The 22593-nt window shown below is 38.4% G+C and overlaps 1 protein-coding gene across 1 annotated transcript in view; it reads right to left on the reverse strand.

Moving 5' to 3' along the window:
* The window catches only part of LOC107706218 (CUB and sushi domain-containing protein 3-like), a 406816-nt gene that overhangs the window by 63517 nt on the left and 320706 nt on the right, over nt 1-22593 (reverse strand). Inside the window, 12 exon segments of the mRNA XM_016509850.1 lie at nt 1092-1205; nt 2839-2919; nt 6525-6670; nt 9400-9577; nt 10936-11124; nt 11215-11424; nt 11524-11640; nt 15967-16036; nt 16182-16300; nt 18128-18335; nt 19375-19499; nt 21596-21799. Coding sequence (XP_016365336.1) covers nt 1092-1205; nt 2839-2919; nt 6525-6670; nt 9400-9577; nt 10936-11124; nt 11215-11424; nt 11524-11640; nt 15967-16036; nt 16182-16300; nt 18128-18335; nt 19375-19499; nt 21596-21799 — 1761 coding nt within the window.

Raw genomic sequence — 22593 nt, forward strand, 5'->3', positions numbered from 1 at the left:
AACTAACTCATCTAAATTTAACTGATATCAACTCAGTAAAACCAGATAAGCCAACACTCCACTCACCAAACCTAAACTCGACTAGATTAGACTAAATTAAGATAACCAAACTACCGGTAAATAAAACTAGACTAAACACAAGACAAGACTACATTTGACCCAGTCCTAGACAAGATTAGGACAGCTCAGAGAAATGAAGCTAAACTAAAGAGGACTACACTTGACTCAACAAAATTAAATTAATGAACCAAACCAAATTCAACAAAATTAAGCTCAAATCCAAGACTAAAATTGTAGAAAAATAAACCAACTGAATTGCTTCAGTTCCATAGTTAATTAAATCAGGTCTGGTATCTATTGATCACAAAAAGTTTTAAAACAGCAAATCATCTGCCTGGGACCATATTTCTTTAGAAACTGAAGATGGTGGCCATCGTCTGCCATCTTGGAAAAAAAAAGAAGCCACAATTTTTCATCAAGTCAGCCTGAAATGTTACATACTCTGCAAAACACTTCATGAGCTCTCCTGCTCCATGGCTCACTTTGTTTATCCCGCTCCGAAACTGCTTTAATGTGCATGACAAATGATTGAACTACCGTTTCCAGGCACTTTCCTGAATCTAAGCACAGAACAAATTCAAACAAAGTGAGTGCTCTCTCGTGGGGATGCAGGGAGAAGGATGGAGCCATGAAAGATTAATGGCAGCAGCTGTTTGAGTCACTAAACTCCAAGAGCCGCATCACTCATCAACAGCGAATGTGAGGGAAGGAGCAGTGACAGGGAATGACTGAGCTCTTCATGGGCTATCAGCAATACCGCCTCTGATCACATTTTACCCTCCATTACATGTATGATGCTCGTCTGAGTGATTTGAGTTTATAGTCTAGCCATCCCAATATCCTGCCATTTACTTGTGGACAGAGGTTGGACGTTTCCATGGAAACACGCTCTAACACGCTGATACCTTTAACCCCAGTTCTGCGCTGGTTCCGCTGTCTAAAAGAGGATGCATCAGGCACGTAATCCTGGTAAATGGAAGCTGGTGGGTCTGTGTCATTCCAGGGGCTTTGTTCTTGAAAAGCATACCCACCTTGGCAGGAAGGAGGGTGTCCGTCCATCTGTAGCCTTTCTCCCAGCCTGCATGTCAAAATCTCGCTCCCCACCAGGGTGAATCCGGGGTGACAGCGATAGCGGATAATATCACCTGAGATGCAAAGAAAGAAAGCGAGTCGTAATATTTAAGCGTCCGTTTAATTAGGTGGGACAGCGAACCTCCTTGGTTTTAATGGAGATAGATGCCACAGATATAGGCGTGATGTATATATTTTAATGTTAAACTTGAAGAGGTTGATAATTGAGCTGTAAAACAGCAGCGTTTGCAGCCCTGTCTAATAAATTGCTTGTATTGGCTTTGCATGACAACCCCGCCACCGTCGCCTATCTAAAAATAATCACGCGTAAGCACCTGGAAAACATCAAACGTATGACGCATTGAAGCGTTCCTATGCAGAGAGGCATTCCTATGCACTGCCAGTGTCTAGGCAACAGGGCAAAGTGAATCTCGTTTACAGTATTGGCCTAATTCCTATAGCACCAGAAAAGCCAGGTTTAATCATTCGTGCCAACATGCCTGTGGGTGAAACAACCCGATCTCATGAAAGTGCGTATAAATAGTACGCCAAATAAAAACGAAAACTCGTGGTATTGATACGCAAAAATGGGCTTTGGCGTGTATATGCTACGCGATGGGTAGGTTTAGGGTTGTGGGGTAGATGCGTATCATATGTACGCGAAAACTGCATATCATATGCACGCCAACAAATTTCGTATCATATGCACGCCAACAAATTTCGTATCATATGCACGCCAACAAATTTCGTATCATATGCATGCGAAAACTGCGTATCATATGCACGCCAACAAATTTCGTATCATATGAATGCGAAAACTGCGTATTATATGCACGCCAAACACATGCGTATCATATGCACGCCAAAGTCCATTTTTGCGTATCAATACCACGAGTTTTCGTTTTTATTTGGCGTACTATTTATATGCATTTTCATGAGACCGGGCTCGGGTGAAATGCTTGTGTAACAAATGGGTCATGTTCAGGGTACTATTTTAGTAGTCACTTTGGCTACTAGTTGGCTGGAATAAGTTGAGACTCCTGTAACAGGTGGAGAGGAAATATATGACATTTTTTTGCAAGGAACATAAATCGCAAAATGTGATTATATTATAATAGCTGCTTTACCAGTGCCTGGTCTGTTTTGAAAAACTCTTAATGGAGAATTTCCCCCAAAAATGAAAATTCTGTCATGATTCTTGTGCCCTTATGTTGTTCCGAACATTTGATTTTCTTCTTTGGAACACAAAAGATGATGTTCAGAAGAACTGTTTTTGTCTGTACAAAGAAAGTCAATGGGGTCCAAAACAACAATTTACCCTATTAACTTTCTTTGTATAGACATAAAAATACCTTTTTTAAATGGCTTCTTTTGTGTTTGGCTGAAGAAAGAAAGTCACACATGTTTGGAACAACATGAGGGTACGTAAATTAAAAAAAAACAATTTTTATATTTGGGGGAACAATTCCCAACGAGAATGGTAACAGGTAGCTCTCTCCAGGTGTTAGAGACAAGCAAAAAAAAAGAATAATGCTATTAAAGTGCCACAATATTTATACTCTTCAGGAGCCAGTCTACAAATGGCTTACTTTATATAAAACGGGATAGGAGAACATTGAAAAAAAAATACACACTTCTGGACCTCAAGTCAACCTGAACAGAATCAGAACCATTTTTATTAACAATAGCAATAGCATGTGTTCATACCTATCTCCAACTCATTATCCTCCATCAGGATATCTGCGTTTGCCACTTCTGGTGGAGGCTGGCAGACTCGTAACTGGTATGCTGCAAAAGAAGAGGACGAAAGATGTGGTTACAAAGATTTGAGGAGTTTTAAGAGATTCAAAACTCTTAAAAATGTAACGAAATGTATATATAAAATCAAGAAATATTTTTATTTAGCATTTATACATTATCAATCCATGTATTCATCTGTACAATGTTATTTCTAAAGGTTCTCTTTAACCCACCCCATACCAAAATAGTTTCTAAAGGAGCTGCACAAAAAGATAGTGTATACAGAGCTGAACACATTAATGCTCAGAATTAGTCATTTTATATATTTTCAATGATTGACTGTTAAATTAATTCCCACTCATTACAGGATACGTATATTCATACAGAATATTTTTTATCATTTATTTTATAATATTTTGCATACTTGCAGTCACATTTACTTATATTCAGCAAATTTTTGTCAGTAAAATCAATTCAATTCAATAGGAATCCATGTGAAAGAGAATTTTGTGTGAGGATGAAAGATCACATCTGGTCATGCAGATTCAACGCACCGATCAATAGGAAGATGCTTGGTTTGAAAGAGACTTCTTTGAGAACTGTGCTTCATATATCATCAAAATGAAATGTGACCGCACCTCATGTTTGTACATGTGTGTGGCCAAAATTGATAGGTGGCATTAACACATGACAGGACAATGAGCCAATCACAGCGACATGAAAACACTACCTCCTCATCTAACTTTTTACCCTTTTTATATTTATGCCATTTTTAGGAAGGCAAAGCAGATGCTGCACCCTTTTGAACAGACAAATACTGATATAAATAATGTCATATTTCATAATACTACTCCTTTTGGTACAGCCCATTATTTTCTCATTGAAATCTTTTGCCTCGTCTGAAAAAACGCCGTGGTGCAGTGTGACGTTCGGCACAGTTGCGTTGGCATCTAGTCAGTACTAATGACAGAGGAACCTGCCGTGACAAATAACGATGTGATTAAGTAGGGTGACACTGAGGCGCATGGAAGGGTGACTATCACTGCACTACGGGCCGCTCTGTGACCTTAGCACAGAGCGTTATCAATCGCTTACATCTGACAGCGGATACACGCTAGCAAGTGAGCGTGTCACAGTCGGTGAAAACGCCAAGAACAAAACGACCCGCATAATGAGCAAATCACTTAAGAAGAGAAGGAATTAACCGAACATTTATCCGGCTATGGATTGCATGAGTAATGCATTTGTTGTGTGAGTATAACAGCACTGTGGCCCTTTCCTGTGCAATGTATAGATAGCCACGAGTTTTGATGATAATTACCGAGTAGCTTTGCACAGCGTAATTGGCGAGTTAATTATTCTGGTGTTAATGAAAACTGCGAACACAACAGGACCTCGAAGCAGTCGAGCTGATTCAAAGTTTGACATGAAGCCATAATAATAATAATAATAGAGACTTCACACTGATTAAGATGGATATCAGAAACCTTTGAGCTCTTCGCTTTGAGGACATCATGAACTGAGTCTTCCATCATGAGATGGAAGACTATGGCTTTGTCTTCTCTTGCCAAGTTGAGGTTTCAGAAGGCTGAGTTGGAAACACACTAATTAACTATTGAAGCCCACTTAGTATGTGGCTCCTTCTCTGTTTGCTTCCTGACGGGCTCCCTGTTGTGTTTTGGGGTAAGTGGCCAAAATGGAACGGCAACAAAAGGGGCAGCCCGGAGAGATGAGGGTGGACGCTCTGATCAGCAGCCATGTGGCTGAAGACACTATACTTCCCTACAAGAGGCTTTTCAAGTGGGTGTGAAAAAGGAGGGAAAAAAACAACAGAGGGTTGTGATTTAAAACCCCCCACACACTGAATTTATTCAATTACAAACCTTCTTTGTTGTTGTCTGGACTTTTCTTTGATGAATCACGGACCGGGAAGGCGTAAATGGATAGTTTGTGAGTGTGCTTACTTCTGAGAGCCATTCAAATGAGACTTCGAAATTAAGTCGTTAAAATGGGCTATTTGGCGCTTCTCTAACTCAGAGATGCCTCTTTGATGTCCTTGGTGTCTGGACGGAATATTGAGTAAAGCCTCGCTAATAAACCTGAGTGAATTTGGAGGGCATGATCTCTGCATTTGAGAGCCCATTCCGAGCTCATAATCATATTCCATAGATTCCTGTCTAAGCTGCTTTGGCTAGATTGGCTTTAAAACACTAGAGGATGCGACATCAGAGAGCAGATTGGCAGACCCGATAGAGCCCTAATATGATTAGATAACATACTAAATACTAGATGAATATTTCAGTTTAATGGATGGAAATTTTTACTAATTCATATCAAAGCAGTTGGTGGAAATAAAGTTGTCTTTCAGGCTCGGTGTCCCATTTACTCAGAATCAAACGGAATCAAAGCTAAACTCATTATGATGGACCGGGGTATTCCCAGGGCAAATCTGAGTAAATATAGACGATCCTTTCTCTTTGTTATGTATGCGCATCACAGACAAAAATATCTGCAGATGGAAAATTAGTCATCTGCAATTCAATCCACGAAAGACGGGTGAAGAAACTCAACTCATTGAGTGATAAAACAATATGGTCTGGAGCATAAAAACTCACAACAAGAGTTTTCTACTTCACATCTGACAACACACAACATTAAACATGCATAAGAATAATTCTCCAAAATTCTGCGATCACTTACTCACCCTCTTGTCTTTCTTAAACTGAAAATTTATTTGGTGGAGCAAAAAAGGTTGAGTTGCTGCTCTTTGCCATACAATGAAAGTGAATGGTGCCCAGTGATCATCAGCTTAAATTTTAGACTATTCCTTACATAAAGCAGGTTTCAGGACAGGATGGAAGAGAGCAGTGGGGATATTCTTCAAAACCTTTCCTTTTGTGTTCCACAGCAAAAAGAAAGTTATACATTTTTAACATGAGTGTGAGTAAATGAAATCCTTTTAGTTTTTAGGACTATCTATTTAATAAAGGATTTAGAGAACCTAAATGGAAAATATACAAACTAGACTATTCAGCGAACATTATAGATAACCTTGAGATGGTTGGTGTGACTCACAGTCTCATGCATCTCAGGATCATTAAGCCCCGAGTGACAGCTGACATGGGCCAAGGATCAATATGAAAGCATGTAATAAACTATAAATACTAGTCAGCAGCCTGACTCAAGTCAATATGATCAGTGCATATGTAAGCCACTTTAAATGCCTGGTGGGGACTGAAATTACACAGTGATGACAGATATTTATTGAATCAAACCAGTTTTTAACAAATTTAATTCCTGTTTGCAGATCACCTCAGGTTCTTGAAAAGCATCTTACACTATTTAGCACCAAGGTTAAAATTAAACAAGACTAAGGAATAATTTATATAGAAGTGCAAGTATGTTTAGGTGGCTTACATACACATAAGGGATGAGGCTACAAAGTCTGAATGTATAACTTGCCCTCAATTAAAATTCCTTTGAATGGATAAAAGTGTAAATCATTCAGTCTCTCACAGACACAAATGATATAGAGTTTAAACAGTTGGGTCAACAGTTTAATTGCAATTTGTGTTGTTAAAGCAGTCAATGAGGCTCTGATTGGATAAACTGGTAAAACATGTCTATGAATGCAACCTGAAGTGGCATCTCACCATGGTAACTAAGCACAAAGAAACCACTTCCACTGAAGTCGCTGTGGAACTTGATGAGGATCTGATTGGACGTGCTGTAGACAGACTCCAGGGCTGTGTTACCACTGAATTGACCGATCTGGGGCGAACTCTGGTCAGGACCATCCCTGCAAAAAACAGAAATCAAGTGAGATTTACAAAGCTACATCCAGAATGACTGATCTCATCACTCAGGCCTAAGTCAACTTATGTAATGGGTTTGGCAACAAAGGGTTTCTAAAAAAAAAGTTGTTTCAGCGCAAAAACCACCTGCAATCTACAATAAATGGAGCCTTAGTGTTAAAATTAAGTCATTGTCACTCTTTTCAGTACAAGTACACCTCTTTTCTAGGAAAATTAAGCTCATTATATATTCCGCCTTGTTTACAAAATTGTTCACCTGGCGCAGTTATTGTGGGTGGTAAAGAGAATTTGTTAAAAGTTTTTCTGTTGATCATGGCAGCACGCAGTAATTCATTAAATGATGAACACAAGATGGGAAAAAGCTTTATAAGTGGGCATACCATCAAATATACTTTCTGCATTTAAAGCAGGGTCTTAAAAAACACATACAGCAAGTGCAAATTCTTTTTTTTTTTGTGGTCTGAAACACCCAGTAAGAATTTGCAGTAAATAAATTAAACATTTTAAGACTCATCTCCACTGCATTTTATCGCTTAAAATTGCTTTATTAATCTTAAGTCACTGAAACGTGACTTTAACCTAGTGGCCCAGCAAAAATAATGACTCTGCAATTACACTGAGAGTAAATAAACTACGTGCTTTATAGTTTAAGACTGATTTCTGCTGCAGTACATCGCTGAACGCTGCTTTTATGAGCCATATTGTCTGAAATGGGACTTTAAGCGGAGACAGCAATATTTCCCCTATTATTGACTGCAAGAAAAAGTGAGAAGCGTATCTCCAAAACAGCCAGTCATTTCTCTGTGTCTTGTAGTTTATTAAGCTATCTTCTTGCCATATCTGCTGCTGTCTTTACATTAGGCCAGCCCAGCAGAAATGCATATAGTCTTCGTTCTGTACATGAACGATAGAGCTGGACTAATGAACCAGAAGACACTGTTTTATCTAGGTCACCTATGATGCATGAGATGGTCACTAGTAGCAGCACACTGAGGAACCGATGGAGCACCCAGAGAGAGAAATACAGAAGCTTGTTTGCAAGTTTGTTCGCAAATTTTAGTAGAGCACGTTGTCAAGCGGGTTTTGGGACAGACTGTAGCACTGCAACATGCAACATAAATGCAATCTCAATTGCAGATTGTACAGAGCAAAAAAGTAAGAAAAATGCAATAATAATGTAACCTCTATCTGTGGTAAAAATGCATTATTTAACACAACGGTGAGTGTAGGGTATGCAGAATCCATTAATAAATAAAAGTACCCTCTGGAATTTTTCTTAAACAAGAGGGACCTCTGATATGAAAAGTGAACAGCTGACATTAATTACTGGATTTATCCTGGGTTTCTTTCAATGTATTATTCCATCTCCCCCGCAACTGGGTGTCACAACGATGTGAGAGACAATTAGTCAAAAGTCTCTGCGCTTCCGAACACCCAATTGGCCTTAACTGACTCTGTAAGAACACAAAATCTGGCTAAAGCCTGCTGTTATCTGTGACCCCGTCTCTCAAAATCATATATCTAATACGATATATACCAATAATTTCAAATGTTGCATGCTGTGTTACAAAAATAGCTTAAATTCGGAAGCCTGGAAGTTGTACTTTGCAACTTTTACCTCAAAGAACTTTAAGTATAAAATCTGTATTGTTGTTTAATTATTCCTCATATTAAGCCTGCCAAACCTCAAGAGGTATTTCTTCTTGTTTGAAGACACTCCCTTTGGAGTCTAAAACACCAAAGCAAATGGGCTTAATTTCCATAAGGAGGCCAAAACCAGTAGCTACAGAAAGCAAATAAAATGAAGTATACCCAATTATCAAAAAGTCTTTCCTGAGAGGTTAAAGAGACAAAGCTCAGAAGGGAAATTATGCACAACTATTACAAAAAGCTGCAGAAAGTCATTTATGCCCACAAACCAAGCATATGCAAACTTTTGGACACGATAATTAAGGTAAATTGAAGGTGAAGTTTACATTTTTCTTAATATAATAAGAAGAAATAAAATAAAAAAAATTGAAAAAAACCCCAAAACAAAACAGTATGCTTATATGAAAAATAATTTTTTAGATAATTATAACACATACTAATGATAAATAGAACTAAAACTCTTTTTTAATCTACACTGAAATATTAAATCTGTATCTAAAAATAGATTTAAATATTTAGCTAATGTGCAGTTTGGTGGCACCTCTAGTATCATCCAAGACCAGACAAAGTCAAACAAAACAAGTGTGAAGTTTCCATTTTAGTAACAAGACACCACATCAGGGAACCCAGAAGCGAAACAGAATTTAATCCTGAAAATTGTCTCCTGACTTGAGGAACTGTGCAAAGGCAATTTATATAACTACTTTTCAAATGGAGAGATACTGTGATGCCTAACCAAGCAAATGAGGTGGCAGCTAGTCCTAAAAGTGTTTTGGGGAGATTTAAAGGATGATTTCCTTCCACAGACATGAGAAAGTGTGCTTTGAGGCTTTTCGGAGGACCGCAGGCTGTCTTGCACACAAGAGTGAGTGTCTTACGTTGAAGGACGTTCGGAGTGTGGTCACAAATGGCTCTCAGTTCTTGTGGCTCATTCATCTGCATGTGCAGTCCCATCTCTCTTACTTCTTCAGTGTTATTATTATTTATCATACACTGATGAATATTAACTGATTCCTAATAAGGTCATCATGACATATTTAAAAGATTTCCTATGAGAGTTTACCACACAGTGATGTAGTCGTAGATGGGTTCAGTGCTGAGGACGGTGAAGTTGATGTAGATGCCATTTCCAGGGGGCACCCGGACACTCCACACACAGTCCTGGAAGTTGGGGTATTCAGCTGGGTGACCCGGTGAGAAGATGGTGCCGTTCATGGAGGTGATGTTTCCGCCACACAGAGCTTTTGGGGAGACAGAAATAAAGTCATGTTTAAAAACATACATTTTGTGTATAGATAGAACATCCATCAAATATCTATATAGCTTGTGTCATTTAAAAAAATGTGTTAATGTAAACAAGAGATTACACACAATCCTATAATAGTGGCCTAGGAAAAGCTATTTTATTGTACACATGGCTGGTCCTATATCACTGTGGGTGACATGTTTAGGTTACATGACCTAATGAATGTCTACACACTTTATATTGTTAAACCCCAGAATAAATTAATATCAGGTGAAAAATACTATGAAAACTGCACTTTATAAAGGTATCAGTAAAAGAAACATTATTTTTATAACGTGATTCTGCATCCACACTACAATTGTGTGATATATATTGAATATTCATGAAATAGTTGCATTGGTTTTTCTGTCAATATAAAATAAAGTAACACCATGAATATTGTGATAAGTTTCATTGTACATTTCATTTGGTTAATTAAGAAGTTTTCTTTATGATTCTTCCTTATTTGATATCACTGATGTAAAAATCAGTAGCAAAAACAACATGAGTGTTGTTCAATTCATTTCCAATATCAATTCATTAATTTCCATGATCCAGTTAATCACATTGTCCATTTCAATGAATCAAATAAAATCACTGATTTGTGTCATCACTCAAAAATATGAATGGAAGTCTCTGTTTGACAAAATGTTTCTGTAAAATATATCTAGGCAAATATTGCTGTTAGTTATACTGGTGCATATAAACATCTTCATTCAAAACATGCCTAGATTGTTAACTAGATTTTTACTCTATTTTATAAACATTTGGAATCTACTTGACAACAATGGCTTTATTTCGAATTTAAAAATTCTTTGTCACACTTTGAAGACATTTCAGAACAAATCAGCCAGTTCTAATCTCAGCCAACAGATGTCAGTACACAGTTCAAGGCTGCTTCATATCGACGAACAGAAGCTGGCGAAACAAGAACAAAATGACCTAATGCATCTTTAAAGGTTTTATCTCCTAAAGTTCATCTCATAGCCGTGATCGCTCTGCTATGACATCACCTCACCTCACTGTGCTCTGGGAAATAATGTGGATCAGTGAGCCATTGAGAATTTGTTCTCACCATAGAGATGCATGGCGCTGTTTAACATCACGCATTATCTAGTAATATTGTAGAGATAAGGCAATATATCTCACTCGTGAGCTTGCGTATAATCTCATCAGCTGTAAGCAACTGATGACACTTTCATAATAACTTACAGTGAGCAGTTGCGTGCATGAAACACTGAGGTCATTCAATTTCAATAGCGAATAAAGGTGGTGCATAAAGAATTTATATTGAGGGGAAGAGTAAAAATCCACCTTCACAGCGTGGTATAGGGTTGTTCCAGTTCCTGCTGATTCCATGGAGGCATGTTAAAGAGGTCTCGCCGATGAGAGAGTAACCAGGTAAGCACTCGAAAGACACCGTCATGCCCACGCTAAAGTCACTGCCTATTACGATACCATTCCTGAAAGGTCGGGGGTCAGGACAGCTCTGCAGCTGATAGGCTGAAGAAAAACAAACAATTGAGGAGGATGAATGCAAATAACTCAATAATAAGACACCTAATGGATCGTGGGAAATGTTCAACGTCTCACCTTGGTATGTAATATGAAATCCAGGTTTATTCTGGGAATAGTCGCTGTGAAAGAAGAAGCTGGTTTCATGGGTGGTGCTGAAGAGCGACTCAGGAACCTGCGGCCCACTGAACCTGTCAATCACTGTGCCAGTCTCACTAGGCCCGCTTCGGATCTCCAGGTAGTCATGGATTGCCTCGGTGGAGAGGTTCAGGAACTGCACGTGGATTCCTTAAACAACATGTTGACCACAGTAAGTGACACTGATAAAGGCCTTGAGTCACAAAATTCTGTAGTTCACTCCTACACAGTTTAATGGCATGCACGTACCGAAGCCAATGGGAAGGGTGACCGTCCAGGTGCAATCCAGACCACTTGGGTAGTTGCCAGGAAAACCAGGGCTCAGAATCACTCCGCTAACGTCCGTCATTGCTCCACCACACTGAGCTGTGAATATGTTAGTTATACTGGTGCATATAAACATCTTCATTCAAAACATGCCTAGATTGTTAACTAGATTTTTACTCTATTTTATAAACATTTGGAATCTACTTGACAACAATGGCTTTATTTCGAATTTAAAAATTCTTTGTCACACTTTGAAGACATTTCAGAACAAATCAGCCAGTTCTAATCTCAGCCAACAGATGTCAGTACACAGTCCAAGGCTGCTTCATATCGACGAACAGAAGCTGGCGAAACAAGAACAACATGACCTAATGCATCTTTAAAGGTTTTATCTCCTAAAGTTAATCTCATAGCCGTGATCGCTCTGCTATGACATCACCTCACCTCACTGTGCTCTGGGAAATAATGTGGATCAGTGAGCCATTGAGAATTTGTTCTCACCATAGAGATGCATGGCGCTGTTTAACATCACGCATTATCTAGTAATATTGTAGAGATAAGGCAATATATCTCACTCGTGAGCTTGCGTATAATCTCATCAGCTGTAAGCAACTGATGACACTTTCATAATAACTTACAGTGAGCAGTTGCGTGCATGAAACACTGAGGTCATTCAATTTCAATAGCGAATAAAGGTGGTGCATAAAGAATTTATATTGAGGGGAAGAGTAAAAATCCACCTTCACAGCGTGGTATAGGGTTGTTCCAGTTCCTGCTGATTCCATGGAGGCATGTTAAAGAGGTCTCGCCGATGAGAGAGTAACCAGGTAAGCACTCGAAAGACACCGTCATGCCCACGCTAAAGTCACTGCCTATTACGATACCATTCCTGAAAGGTCGGGGGTCAGGACAGCTCTGCAGCTGATAGGCTGAAGAAAAACAAACAATTGAGGAGGATGAATGCAAATAACTCAATAATAAGACACCTAATGGATCGTGGGAAATGTTCAATGTCTCACCTTGGTATGTAATATGAAATCCAGGTTTATTCTGGGAATAGTCGCTGTGAAAGAAGAAGCTGGTTTCATGGGTGGTGCTGAAGAGCGACTCAGGAACCTGCGGCCCACTGAACCTGTCAATCACTGTGCCAGTCTCACTAGGCCCGCTTCGGATCTCCAGGTAGTCATGGATTGCCTCGGTGGAGAGGTTCAGGAACTGCACGTGGATTCCTTAAACAACATGTTGACCACAGTAAGTGACACTGATAAAGGCCTTGAGTCACAAAATTCTGTAGTTCACTCCTACACAGTTTAATGGCATGCACGTACCGAAGCCAATGGGAAGGGTGACCGTCCAGGTGCAATCCAGACCACTTGGGTAGTTGCCAGGAAAACCAGGGCTCAGAATTACTCCGCTAACCTCTGTCATGGCTCCACCACACTGAGCTGTGAATATCCAGATAAAGAATTACATGTTATACAGCCAAAAGTGTTGCACTTCATGCACTCCTTCTCTACTGCATCACTGAATGAATACATCACAAAAAAGTCACAAGTCAAAACCCTGATTATTTTCCCCCCATAAGGAACAAAAAGTACTTTTTTACAAATATGTCACACTGACGTACCTTAAAATAGTCTTTTAATCTGAACATTTGGTAATTGCATAATGCATTTACATAATGCATAATAATGCATTCTCAATACAAGTTCAATTTGTTAAAATTAATTATATTAATGCATTAAATATCATGAACTAAAATATTTATTTGTTATTTAATAAATGAGAATGTATTAATCTAAGCAAATTTTTATTTATAAATATGCTACTGATCAATATTAATTCATGTTGGCTAATAATATATAGTAGTATTAACTTTGAATTAATGAATGAATTATAATTAAAATTAATTTGAAGTTGTGCATAATTCCACTGCCAGAATTATACTGCTTTTATGACACTTTTTTCATCTTAATTTCATTAATTTGCTCATAATGTGTTTTGTGACATAATTCACATAATCGATTCACATAATTCCAAATATTTTGCACATATTTTATCGACCATTTATGGAGAATGTTTTTCCTGGAGTCACGATACAGAATATAGATACAGGAAATAGAAATGCAACTAAGGTCATGTGAATCACTTCTAATTGTGACAAGATCAACGTGAAGAACAAGTAGTCGTATAGCCCTAGCAGTGATGCATTATAACTGTCCGTAAGTATATATATGAAAGTGCTGAGAGCTCCTGTAAACCAGAAAAAAAATCCTTGTACATGTGATCTCACTAGGCCAATAAAGATTTTTTGACTCTGAAAAGATGGGCCTCAGCTTGCTAAATGACTGTAGCAGATCAAAACCAGTGTAAAAGCTGCAGTTGGCAAGAGAAATCCCATTTACATATTACGTCAAGTCCCTTGTGTTCAGTCCTTTATGTTTCACTTACTCTTAGATTAAACTGTTGCTTAAGAAGAGGCAAAATAGAGGAGCAGAAAAACACTTAAACAGAAATAAACATACTGGAATAAAATAAATTCTGATCTGCAGTCTATTTGCTTGGCACCAAAACAAAAGCTATTGTCTCTTATAGAGGCATGAGGAACATGATAAAAAGCACCAACACTTCTGGGGTTTACAGTAGTGATTCCAACAGTTTTATGTAGATCACAGCTAATAGTCATGGATGGGAGGTCTAGTTTTGGCACAGGAGAGGCTGGACAACGTTGCTGCATATATCAGTAGTAGAAACTTCCTTCCAACTTCTTTCAAACAGGATGCAAAGGGAATTGGGCAGGTCAAGGGAAAGCCTACTCAAACATGAGCCAAAGCAATATAAAAGATAAACAAGGTGCCCTTGATCAGTGATGAACTGATCTGCGGAAAAAGACACAAACTTGGTCTTGTAGGAAAGCCTGCTGGCCACACAGGATATGCTATAAACGGGATAGGATGATGCAGTGAAAGGGAGAGAAATGTCTGGCCCATCAGCTTGGCAGTCAAAGAGAATCTCCATCTTGCATTTCACAAGGAGCAGATGGAGAAGAGTGCATCCCCCGCAAACATACAAATCATTGACCAAACTGATCATTTCTGCTCTTGAGTTACAGACGGGCAAAATATCAACTGTACTAAGGGATACTCTGGCCACTTTGTTTAACCAAGATTTAAATTTTTCATTACAGCTGTAAATGTGCATGATAATGCAACCAATGGCATCAGTTATGGGCGGGGATATCTTTTTTTTTTTTTTTTCTTCAAATATATGTTTGTGAACCATGACTTTATGACTGTAACCAAAGTCCCTTTAAGGCAAGTTATGTTACTCAGCGGCCATCTTTGAAACGCCTCTCGGGCATGCAAGTGCAGCTCCTATCACTTTGAATGGGGAAACATCAAATTCTCCAAAATTGTTCACAAAGCTTACGATTAAATCTTATATTTGAAATTACCAATGAAATCTGACAGCAACTGTGTCATAAATGTTGTTTCTTTTGCTCAAATAGCGTAATAAAATGCTTATTTTTCAGGCTAGATCAGCCAGTGCGCATGTGCAGTCTGAGCGCACGTCTCAGAGCACTGACTGTTTCTATAGCAATCGGGACTTCTAACAGCAGCTGCAGTGATGCGCTGACTTTACCGATTAGTGATTGGCTCTTTCATTCAGGAGGCGGGGCTTCCTGAGGTTGAGCGGTCATATTAAGCGTTGCATTTTTCCCCGTTCAAAACTATACGAGTAACATGTCTTGGGTATTCTATAGTCTTTGCTGTAACTCCCCTAAAATAAAAGAAAAAATTGAAATATTTACATATTATTAAGTGTGCTGAAAAACAAATGTATCTAAATGCTTTATTGGTCATGTTTGTGTTAAAAAAGCTTGATATTTATTTGGAAAAAGGTTTTGGCAGTGACAAAAAAACAGTACTCATGAAAACTCATGCTTAGAGATGTCTTTGCCCTTTGAGCTGAGCAGAAAGCACCCGGAAAGGAGTGTAAAAAAAGTCATAGTTATGGGAGTGCTTGCATTCAGAATGTGTACGAGCAGCTGGGTGGTAAATTATTGAACTAGGCATTTCAGGATTTTCAGCTTGGCTGAGGCCAAAACAGTTGAAAAATGAAGGCAAACACTGAAACATAAAGGCTCTAGTTGGCTTTCATTTTAAAAACGGCCCCATAAATAAACACCAGATAATCCATCACAATATTCTATAGTGTGATCGAAAACTCTGCCGCGCTCTGCATTTTAGGAGCGGAATTAAATAAAACCTGCTGGGACAGGAGTAGAATTTAGGAGGAGATGATGAATCAAACTTCAGCCTAAACTCACATAACCCATCGTAGAGTTTCTTATTCAATTGCTGATGAAAGGGAATCTGAAACTGAGAAACACAATCTTCCACAATCCATTTCATAAGACCTTACCGAGGCAAAGAGGTACTGGATAATTCCACCTCCTCACTGGTCCAGGCATGCATGTGATATGAGCATTTCCCTAGACGAAAACAAAACAGATCATTATTTTCAAATCACAAATACTGTGCTCGCAGGAATATATGACAAAACTGTTTGCGAAGAAGTGATCAATGCACAAAATAAGTCAGATGCACTGTATGTTTTAAACAACACATTGGCCTCACCTGTAAGGAATATCCTTGCTCACACTGGAACATGACAACATCTCCCACCATGTATCGATCCCCTACTTTAATCCCATACGTTGGAGTCTGAGGCTCTGGACATGTATCTAGGCCAATAGCTGTAAACACACAGAGTTCAAAACTGCTGCAATCATCTGATATATAAAAAAATCTCCACAGAATAACGCTGACAGTTACTGTGTGCAAAAGATTTCAGGTTGCTGAACTCCTAAAAGGATGGATTTGTATTTCAGCAAGTCTGTGAGGACATCTGGCTCTGTTTTGTGTGGAACAGGTGTCTCTCTCTGGCTCAGCACCTGCAGCCATACAGATCATTTTGCCAAATTCTGATATAAAAATATGTCTATTGGCTGGGACCACCTCTTTTTTTCATTGCCATTCTCCCCTTTGATTACTATCTGTAGTATCTATCTATCCATCCATCCGTCTCTATTGTGTCTGTCTATCTGTCTATCTGCCATTTGTCCATCCATTCATCCATCCATCCACGAGTCTGTCTTTCTATTGTGTCTATCTATTGTGCCTGTCTATCTGCCATTTATCCAACTATCCCTCCATTTGTTTATCTGTCCATCCATATGTCTATCCATCCATCCATCCATCCATCCATCCGTGAGTCTGTCTTTCTATTGTGCCCGTCTATCTGCCATTTGTCCAGCTATCCGTCGATATGTCCATCCATCCATCTGCGAGTCTCTTTCAATTGTGCCTTTCTATTGTACCTGCCTATCTGCCATTTGTCCATCCAACTATTTGTCCATCCATCCATCCATCTATCCATCCATCTGCGAGTCTATTTCTATTGTGTCTATCTATTGTACCTGTCAATCTGCCATTTGTCCATCCATCCTTCCATTTGTCCATCCATCCATCCATCCGAGTCTGTCTTTGCATTGCGTCTATCTACTGTGCCTGTCTATCTGCCATTTGTCCATCTATCCATCTATTTGTCCATCCATCAGTTCATATGTTCATTTGTCCATCCATCTATCCATCCATTAATTCATCCAATACATATTACGTGCACAGAAAATTGAAAAGCTAAAGAATTTCCCAAGAGGTCAAGGTCTAGGGTGGGGTTGTACATGCAGGCTTTATTTAACACAGAGTGTCCTGTTGGACTCGGTCATTTGAAAGGAATCAATAGAGTAATGTTGTTACACTGCTGTTGTGTCGTACCTGTGTATTCCAGATGGAAGCCTGCTGCTGACACACTGATGTCTGACACAAAGTTCAGGTAGAGGTTGTTAGATGTGCTATTCAGGAGCTGAGGAATGGTGGTTCCTGATAAAGAAGAAACTGTGTTATGTATCTGTCCATCCATATGTCTATCCATCCATCCATCCATCCATCCATCCGTGAGTCTGTCTTTCTATTGTGCCCGTCTATCTGCCATTTGTCCAGCTATCCGTCGATATGTCCATCCATCCATCTGCGAGTCTCTTTCAATTGTGCCTTTCTATTGTACCTGCCTATCTGCCATTTGTCCATCCAACTATTTGTCCATCCATCCATCCATCTATCCAGCCATCTGCGAGTCTATTTCTATTGTGTCTATCTATTGTACCTGTCAATCTGCCATTTGTCCATCCATCCTTCCATTTGTCCATCCATCCATCCATCCGAGTCTGTCTTTGCATTGTGTCTATCTACTGTGCCTGTCTATCTGCCATTTGTCCATCTATCCATCTATTTGTCCATCCATCAGTTCATATGTTCATTTGTCCATCCATCTATCCATCCATTAATTCATTCATTACATATTACGTGCACAGAAAATTGAAAAGCTAAAGAATTTCCCAAGAGGTCAAGGTCTAGGGTGGGGTTGTACATGCAGGCTTTATTTAACACAGAGTGTCCTGTTGGACTCGGTCATTTGAAAGGAATCAATAGAGTAATGTTGTTACACTGCTGTTGTGTCGTACCTGTGTATTCCAGATGGAAGCCTGCTGCTGACACACTGATGTCTGACACAAAGTTCAGGTAGAGGTTGTTAGATGTGCTATTCAGGAGCTGAGGAATGGTGGTTCCTGATAAAGAAGAAACTGTGTTATGCATGCAATGGACTGCAGAAGATTATTAGAAATCCAGAGAATCCCAGTTATGTTCCGTGGCAAAACTCACAACTTGGATCTGATTTAAAAATAAAGTAAGCAAATGAGTAAGAAGTGGTAGAACAAAAGAACACAGCTGCAGGAACAGTAAATCTAAAATAAAATCTTACAGGTAATCGTATACTGTAGGTTGACACATACACCACTGTTAAAAATTTGAAGGTCAGTAAAAAAAAAAACAAAAAAAATGTATCACTGCTTCCACAAAAATATTAAGCAGCACAGCTGTTTTCAATATAATAATAGTAAATGTAACAGTAAATAATAATAAATGTTTATTGAGCATGTAACCAGCATATTAAAATGATTACTGAAGGATCATGTGACACTGAAGACTGGCGCAATGACTGCTGAAAATTCAGCTTTGCCATCACAGAAATAAAATAAATAAATAAATATATAATAAATTAAAATATTTACAATATTACTGTTACTGACCCCAAATTCTGAACAGAAGTACAGGTGTGAATTTTACACTGTTTTGATACAATGGTTGCTACAATTGCTAAAAACACATATGGTTAGAATTCGAAGGACAGAGACTTCAAATGGCTTTGATATAATTGTGAAAGGTCATTTAAATATATATTGAAGAATATTAATAGCAAAACAATCCACACTAAGAATATAATTTTAATGCAGCATTAAAAATAGAAACTGGGCGACTGTCAACAGAAGTCAAGGCACACTGCAACAGATGCTTCTAGTGCAGACAGCTTCCCTGATTACAATGAGAGTGATTTTTTTTTTTGGTATTTGGATGAGCTGCAACATGTTGCTTGAGTCCAGTGTAAACACAGTGCGAGAATTCAATAAACACTCTTAATGCTCCATCAACAAAATTACTACAATCAGAAAAAACAGGCAAGGTGAAGAAACAGACTGGCACTGAAGTTTGTAGAACTGTACTCCCCATCATTTCTAAATTAAACATTGCCTTATGCATAATTAATTAGGCATTAAGAATTCTCTTTATTGTAGTTTAAACTTTTCCATCACTGACACTTCTTGTCTGAAACATTTAATTTGAGGAACTTCAAACAAGCTCCTCCACTCACTTGGATTCCAGCTCCCTCAGGAACAGACACCTTCCACACACAGTTGAGATTGTTATCGTAGGGTTCCGGGTAACCCGGGGACAAAATGGTCCCCTTACGCATCGCCAGTATCCCTCCGCAAGGCACTGCGAAGACAAATCAAAAGACAGGAAAGTGTGTTACAATGAGCATTAACTTTCAATTAAATGGAAGGAATTTATCAGCCTAGGTACAAAAGAGAAGCAACTTTTGATGAATAATCAAAGCTAACTTTGCTGTATGATTACTCACGACTAGGCCTTGATGCCTTCCCGCCTTTAAAAATATATATATATTTTTTTAAACTGATACTGAGTAGGTGTTGCTATGCTCCTGTAATCAGCTTCCAACTAGGTTTTCATTTAGGTAAACTAAATATAATAATTATAATGAGATGAAAAATGTCATTGTATTATAGCACAATGAAATATAGCAATGGATGGATATGATAAAAAGATATACAAGATATATGATATGATTCTTGAAAATTCTGTCACCATTTACTCACCCTCGAGTTGTTCCAAACCTGTATGAGTTTCTTCTGTTGAACACAAAATACAAAGAAGGTGATCAAACAGTTGACGGTAGCCATGGTATTTTTTCCTTACTAAGTCAATGGCTACCGTCAACTGTTTGGTTCCCAACATTCTTCAACAGAGTGTTCAACAGAAGAAATAAACTGATTTGGAACAACTTGAGGGTAAGAAAGTGATGACAGAATTTTGATTTTGGGAGAACCTTTAAAAAGCACAACGTAGCATAGATACGTTAGGAAATAATGTGTAATGTGTCACATCTCTGCCACAGGAGAAGCCTGCTTTTGCAATTTTTTCCTGTTTGCTGAAGTGCTGCCAACTATTGTCTATAGCAGCTCTAGAAGCCACAGACTGGATCTGTCAATAACAAAGCACAGGCTGCTATCTGACTCTGGCAGGGCAGAACTGTCTTTGTTATCCTATGCTTAGGTAAGATGCTATCTGTCAAGGACAAGAGGATAATCTAAAGGTCAAAGCCAATCACTAGTTACTATGTAAGTACACAGGTATTAGGGACAATATAAAGAAAAAAAAATTCAAATAAATGCTGTTCTTTTAATCTCATTATTCATCAAATATCACGGGTTCCACAAAAATATTAAGCTGTTTTCAACATTGACAATAAGACAAAATGCTTCTTGAGCACCAAATCAGGATCATGTGACACTGAAAACTGGAGTAATTGCTGCTGAAAATTCAGCTTTCCCATCACAGGAAATTACATTTTAAAAATATTACAATAGAAAACAGTTATTTAAAATTGTAATATTACTGTTTTACTGTATTTTTGATCAAATACTGTATATCAAATGTATGCAGGTGAGCATAAGAGACTTCTTTCAAAAACATTAAAATAATTTACCAACTGAAACCATTTAAATAGTAGAGCATATTAACAACATCATAGTTTGCTAACATAAACATACAGAAAACCCTTAAGTTCTATTGACTGAAAGAACCTTAAATGGGTACTCTATTCAGTGCCTGATAATAAATTAAATTGTGTCACAAATCACATTACAAAGTTTTTATTATATATATTCCATACAACTAGCCTGCTATTTCAACAGGCCACTAACCGATTAGCCTGACTGCTTAACACGCAGTTACCTAGCTGATTAGCCTTGTCTTAGCATACCGCTAAATGGTTAGCCTGCTATATCAGCTATTTTGGGTTTGTGTACTGGGGTGTTTTTTTTTTTTTTTTACCTAGCATAAATAGGACAAGAAAACATAACAATCAACTGCATTGCAATCCAAAATCTATAGTGAGACAGAAAGAAATACTAGCAGAGAGACTATCAAGCAAAACAAAGAGAGGTGGCCTGTTAAAATCAGACCTTTCATACTACTAAACACCTCTCTGAAACTTGAGTAAACAGTTGAAGAGGTGTCTGTTTGTATCATGATATTTGGCTTTCACAGGGACGCTTTGTCAGCCACAGCCTGTTTCCTTGTGCTAACTGCAACAAAATCTGCTTAATTAACTCTGCTCACCTAAAAGAAACTCCCTGTCACATTTTGCATGGTTTTACTTCAGCTTGCATTTTGTTTCACGGTGATGTATCATTCAGCTAACTATGCTTGGTTACACAACCAAATCTGTGAAAACCAAAGACCACATCGATGTTACATCGCTCTCAGGGGCTGGCGAGGTTTGAACTTACCAACGCAAGTGGGCAACGTGTCGTTCCACTGAGCCAGAGCATCAGGCACGGTTTCACAGTGAATAGCAGTGGAGCCGTGGAGCGTGTAGCCTGGGTTACACTCGAACATCACTGACGCGCCCACGGCGAAGTTGTTGCCAATGCGTTTGCCGAAACGAGGCTCTGGAACAGAGCTGCACTGCGTGGCACTGGTCCTTGGTACGGCTGTGACAGGATTGTAAAACAGAAACATGCAAACTTAGAGAGTTTTACCTCATAAAGGAGTGTTTTTTCGTTTTTCTATTTATAATGAAATGGCCTTGACTGTGGCTCAATGCTTTTGAGGTGGAATAGTGGCAGAATTTTATTTAATCAAATATAAATATATAACATAGGCATTAGAGTAAGCCCTTTATTCAATGTAAAAATCATCTTCCTTTAAAAAGACTGAATTGGAAACTATCTTACTATGCACAGTAAGTGGAACAAACACAACTTGAAAATGTCAGGCCTTGACCTGCTAATGAATTCTGGAATCAACTGGTTTCCTTTGCTTGTAACATCACAGATATCTTTTTAAATGCCAGTTTAAATCACTGCTAAACCAAATCAAACACATATATAACTGTATCTTAAATGGCAAAAAAACTAAAAGGTGGAGAATATGATAATTAAACTGGAACAGACACGTTTTTGGACTTGTTGTTCAGTCACTTAGAGGCTGAGTCAGATCGACTGACTCCCAAAGTACCAAAATAAAGATGTGTGGGCGAGGGTTAAAGCAGAAAAAGACATCCAAAATGCTTTAGAACACAGGGCATTACATTTCAAGGTCCTGTGTGGCTCTTTAAAGATTTAAAGATTTTAAAACAATGTGTAGTTATTGTTTTCATTTAAAAAGTGAAGTGTTGAGAATAACATAATACAGAAAGCACAGTGATAAAAAAAATGATGCAAAAATTCTAAATACCCTGGAAAAAAAGTATATGCCATGCCACATCTAGTAAAGAAAAGCTACA

The sequence above is a fragment of the Sinocyclocheilus rhinocerous genome, unplaced genomic scaffold (genome assembly GCF_001515625.1).
Source record: "Sinocyclocheilus rhinocerous isolate Xijiao unplaced genomic scaffold, SAMN03320098_v1.1 scaffold53, whole genome shotgun sequence".
NCBI lineage: Eukaryota > Metazoa > Chordata > Actinopteri > Cypriniformes > Cyprinidae > Sinocyclocheilus > Sinocyclocheilus rhinocerous.